Source organism: Diabrotica virgifera, chromosome 8 (genome assembly GCF_917563875.1).
Source record: "Diabrotica virgifera virgifera chromosome 8, PGI_DIABVI_V3a".
In the NCBI taxonomy this organism is placed as follows: Eukaryota; Metazoa; Arthropoda; class Insecta; order Coleoptera; family Chrysomelidae; genus Diabrotica; species Diabrotica virgifera.
In genome coordinates, this window is record NC_065450.1 from 107923240 (window position 1) to 107929239 (window position 6000).

At 32.0% G+C, this 6000-nt stretch overlaps 1 protein-coding gene across 2 annotated transcripts in view; it reads right to left on the minus strand.

Moving 5' to 3' along the window:
- Window positions 1-3497, minus strand: part of LOC126889626 (5'-3' exoribonuclease 1) — a 699515-nt gene extending 696018 nt beyond the window's left edge. For both annotated transcript variants that reach the window (XM_050658103.1, XM_050658102.1), the window contains exon 1: window positions 3333-3497. In XM_050658103.1, the coding sequence (XP_050514060.1) occupies window positions 3333-3470 (138 nt within the window). In that variant the 5' untranslated portion in view covers window positions 3471-3497. The remainder of the gene's footprint in view (window positions 1-3332) is intronic.
- Between the last annotated feature and the right edge of the window lie 2503 nt (window positions 3498-6000).

The window sequence follows — 6000 nt, forward strand, 5'->3', positions numbered from 1 at the left end:
TACTACAATTTTCTGTTTAAAATTTTTTGTCTAAAATCAATATCCTAAGCTGCAAAATTAAAAATCTTTAAAAATTTCAAATTTAACAAATGAAAAATGTCATAAATAAAAAAGCGCACAAAATTTTTGGTTACATTTTAGTAGAAGTTATTCCTGGCATGGTCCTTTACAACACCTGATAGGTTTCAAAAATTCCTGAATTATATCCTGAAATCGACCTATTTTTCACCCACAGCTTGGAATATTAGGAAGTATTTTCGGACTAGGGGAATTGGGTTAAATTAAATTGTCTATCTATCTGAGGAATCTCCAGTCTTTGTTGGCCAGGAGAGTTTCTGGACACCCTGTAAAAGCCCTGGCGCAAATTGAACCTAAGCGAGACACAACCGGTGCCGGCGAAATGGTTGGACAGTTTTGTGAAGCACGCTTAGAAACGAGATACCGTAAATTGTCTTTGTTGGCCAGGAGAGTTTCTGGACACCCTGTAAAAGCCCTGGCGCAAATTGAACCTAAGCGAGACACAACCGGTGCCGGCGAAATGGTTGGACAGTTTTGTGAAGCACGCTTAGAAACGAGATACCGTAAATTGAACCCACCCTACGATCAGTGCATGCACTCGCAGGTCTCACATGGGAACGTTTGTCATCGGCGTACAGTTTTCGTGGGCCGTGCACGCGTGACTCACCGCCAGTTGTTTATTTTTACTTGTTTTTGTTTGCGAGATGGGCATATAGAAGCTAATTGAACTCGTTCGGGATCATCTCGTGGTATATAATACCAGCCACGAGGACTGTATGAGGATGAAATTGAAAAACCAGTATGGGAGAAAATAGGAAATGAAATGAATACAGATGGTACCTAGGTACAATTTATTGTGATAAATAAACATATTACTACAGTCAAAATCCAGTGAACACTGCTTTGTCATTAAATTCTTTTAACTTTATTACTAGTAGACTAAATAAGCGGCGAAACAAAATTAATAATCAAAGTTATGCCTTTACAAGAACACATTATTATAAAAATAAGGTTCCTTAAAACAGTGGCGGCTCGTGGCCTTAGAGACAGGGTCGGCAAGGTTTTTTTTGTCTCCTCATATAGGTATACCATCAAACTAAAAGGCTTAAATCATCATAGGAGATTTTGTTAACTTGTAATAATAAATATCTTGAAAATTCTTTGGCGAAGGAAACTTTTAAATTTTGAATCGTCAAAGAGATCAAAAATTTGCAAATCTTCAAAATTCGAAAAACGGGTATCTATTTGCATATACATATAATAGTAGGTATCCAAAACTTCAAGATATACCTACTCGTTTTTCGAGATATGTATCATGTCGTTGTCTTTTTTGGGAAGGTTTGGAAATATAAAGCGAATCCAAAACGTCACTGCGTATATATTGGAAACTACTATCATTACGAAAATCTCTGAGATTTTGCACCAGCTTTCTTATTCTATTTTTGGAATAAATAATGTCAGTTGACTGATTTTGAACAACAATGAATATCTTGGGCAAACTCTGTCTTAAAAATATTTAAAAGAATATTAAAAGAGTAATTATTTAATAAAGTTCTCAAACCGATTACTTCACGGATCGAGGTATCTCCACTTTCAAAATCGTCGCCTTCGATAATAAAATCAAAAAATTCCAAAAGCTGTTCACGAAAATCTGCTACAGATACTAAAACTACCAGAGATAATCTGCTTAGATAAAACTAACCGAGATTTAAAATTTCATCGCGTCTGACAAACTTTTTCCTTTTTTTTCGAAACAAATTTGTTCTAAAGCAGTAGTCCGTTTAGGGGAACTAAACTGGCAAGAAAAGACGATATTCTTTATTTTTTTACACGTATCATGCAAAACTAAATTCATTATATGCACATAATACTTAGTAAATAAAGATTGTGATGCAATAGTTTTAACTTTTACCTGGAGACCATTCAATTCACCACACATCACAGCAACGCCGTCATAAGATTGCCCCAGTTTGCCCTACCAATTTATTTTTGATATCAAAAAATTTTAATCTGTTCTTTAAAACACCAAAAATATATTCTGCCTTATTGCTTTTACTCACGTCTCTAAAACCTAAAAACATCTCATAAATATTACCACTAACGCGTATCGAACAACAATAATTGATAATAATTGTGAATGACATGATAATCAGAAGTTTCATCTACTTCCAGCGACAAGAAAATGGTTTTCTAAATCTCAGATTCAATAACGTTATCAAAAATGTAACGATTTGATTATATGCATTAGTTCATTCTGTATTACGAATACACTTCGAATCAGAAAGTAAATATTTCTAAAACAATTTTATTAATTCTCTATAATTACTTTGATTTTTAACAAATGCTTCGATCCATCGTGTCCACTAAATGATAATTCCTGACAACTTAAAAAATTATAATATCAATTAAACGAAGTAAAACGGCGTGATTATTTTTGACAATTTCTGCCGATGCTTTCAAATGAAGAACCGACCGGCAGATTTAAATGTGCCGTACCTGCCGCTTATGCCTACGGATAGAATGTATGTTCGCTTGCTCATCGACTTGTTATTTTGTTGAGATTTACGTGTAAATCGTCAAACTACTGATGAGTTGGGGTCGGCTAGCCGAAAAGTCAGATGCATGGCTCGGCTCATTCATTTTTTGAGAAGTCTGTTATGCGAAGGGATCACTTAACGCTCTGATTGATCAAATACTTTAAAAAACTACGAATAAAATTTAGTCTGTATGATTTGATAGATTTTTTTTACTTCACAGATACAAATATTAAAAAAATCTATATCTATAAATGTGTGGGTCGGCACTGCCGACCCTGACCTTCCGCCATTGCCTTAAAACGAAATAGGATGTAACAAATAATGATGGCGTAATCCCCTTTCTATAGGTATAAAAATGTTTGTATAATTTCTTAAATCTAAGATTATCATTGAAAATGATTCATGTTGGTTAAAACCGTGAGTAACATCTGTGAAGATCGCATTACCCTCAAATTCAACTTGTCACCATATTACATTCTTGTTTATGCTTAAAAACTAAATATTTAGAGTGTTATTTTATGACGATCAGTAGAAGAGGGATTATTAAATAACTCTGATATTATTTTAAATAATATGTATTATGTGCAGAAATAAAATATTTAGTGTAAGATATCTTTTTATGCGCCCGCTTATGATCAAATTCGATGTCTTCGAAAGTCATGCCGCTACGAGTACAAGGGAGGTGTTAGGTATTTAAAACATTACGCAGGTTGTGTCTCGGTTGGGTTCAATTTGCGCCAGGCCTAACTCCTGTAGATAATACGATACACATCTTACCTCTTCCCTCAATAAACTAAAATGTGGTTCATGTGAACACAGTCCTAACATAATTAAATCTGCATCAAGTCCATATAAGCAATGCCTAGTGTTTGGGTCATAACCGGGCTGCGCCCTAGTATATCTAATATAGTCCATTATTTTGTGTTCCCCTTCTCCAGGTGTCTAAAAATGAAACAATTTTGTAGTCAATTGTAATATAGCTTTTTTTGTAGATATCAAAGTTTGTTGATAGTTATTAGAAACTGCTATAAATGCATTTCACTAATTCTAACAACATTTCAATCAAAATAACTGCAGTAGCATTAATTTGAATTTTTTTATTGACTAAATAAATCAACAATGTGTTTATTGCAATATTTTAAAATTTTCCTCTAAAATGTTCCAAGAATTGAAAATGCTTCGCTCTGCATTTCATCAATTTGAACATATTTTCTTTCTTTCTATTTATCAATTTGAACATGTTTCCAAATAATTATTTTTTATTTTCGTTATAATTTTAGTCAATGATGAATAATATATAATAGAATAGAATAATTCTTTATTTGCATATTTTTTTTATATAATTGAGCAAATAACGTCACGTTTTTAAAACTATAGAAATAGTAACATATCTACATTAAAAAAGAGATTGTATAAAACTGAATATAGAACAAATATTAAAATTAGACACTACATGTAACAAATTGTACAGTATTATGTAAGCATCCAAAATAAAAGCAACTCATATTCATTTAATTTTTAAATATCTCAAAAACAAACATCGCCGGTTGTTGTAAAATAATTAGGTGACACCGATTGCCCAACATAGTGCACTGGTTTTCAAAAACGCTTTGTCAGCTATTCGATATTATTAATATTTCACGGTCGAGTCGTGTCAACAATCAAAATAACAATATTTATAAGTTTAAAAATGAATAACCATTTTCAATTTCGTTGCAAAACGAAAATACAGCCGAACCATATTCTAGTCCAATCAGAGAGTGCAGTCTTTTATAGTCTTTTTTCTATTTACAAGTTTATTTATAGATCCAGGAGAAGCATCGCTGATCATTCTTTTATCATTCATTATTCGTGATTCATTATGCATCATTCGATATGTTTGTATAACCTCAAGCACACCAGCTGGTTACTGGTATGTTTAGTAGTGTTGAATAAATAAATAGATGTTATGAACAAATAGTGCCTCCAGTTAATTAACCCCATTACCAGAGTAGTAACCCCGTATTTCTTTATATGGCGAATCTTTGGAGAGAACCTTTGGACTTCTGATATAGGAACGAAGATGGAAAGAAACTGGAAATGGAGGCGCAGAAAATTTGGGGTAACGTATCCATCCCCATATTAAATGGTATAAGGTATGCGAGGGAATGGTTAGATGAAATGGAGAGACGTAGCCACAAGGTCGTTATGGTAGACGTCGGCAGGAACGAGGTTTGGAGACATGGGACTACGCCCAGCTTCAAGAGGACATGGTGGAAATGGACAATAGTGGACAAAAAGTGTAACTGTGGGTAGCTTCTAAGCTATTTTTTTCATTGCATACAGTCTCACATACACGAATAATTTTCTTTTTATTAAATATAATGTAAATACATAAAATTTTGGGATAATTTAGGATTATTTTTTTTAAATATAAAAACGTATTAGTAAATTAGGTCTAGTTTTTCGTAATATTCATTTCAAGAAGTATTTATTTAACAAGTTACTTGATATTTTAACTACATAAGTGATGTTAAGTTTTATTTTTTGAAAATAGATGAACTTTGCCTTTTATATAGATAGAATTTTAAAAGTGTTTACAGTTTTTAGTTACATCCTATTTTTAACTCAATGCGAGTATGTATGATACATAAATAAATCTATTTTGAACGTGAACTGATCAAAATGCTGAATCAGGCTTTTTACCTCCGCGAAAGGAATTTGCTGAGAAAGGAATTGTATACGATTTAAAACAGTTCGAATTCATCAGTCTAATAGTGCGGACATAAATTCGTGTGCTGGTATTTTTACTTTTTGCTGAGATAAGTATATTACCTGCTAATTATATTTTAATTGAAATATCTAGTATTTCAAATATTGATTCTTGTTTATATTTAAAAGTTTGGTTTTCATTTGACGATTTATATATTTTATTTACAAATATTAATTAAAAACATTTCTAATATTTTATAAACCATGGGGGAAAATACTTGTCCATTAATTTAAATAATTTAAATAAATTTAAATTGTCCGAATTTAAATTTAAATTATTGTTCGAACAATACTGAAAAAGAAAATATCGATTCTACTTATAATAATATTATTGATTTAGAAAATCGTTATCGACCAGGCGATAAAGGTCCTTATTTTGTATTCGTGGAAAGTAAAGAAAAACATATTGGAAGACTTTTCCAAATTAAAATTGGTCACTATATACTCCCGGAGGAGAAATTAAGTAAAGAAGTGGAGGATATAAAATCGGTAGGAATAAACCGCGGAAGTCATATTTAAAACTATGGAATCGGCTAATTCGCTAGTAAACCATTATGTTATAAATCAAAATAATTTAGTAGCATATATCCCTAAATTTTACACCCATAAAAAAGGCATCGTCAGAATGGTTGATACGACTTTCTCCGAGGAGTATCTACTAAAAGCCATCATTTCCAATAAAAAAATTGTAAGC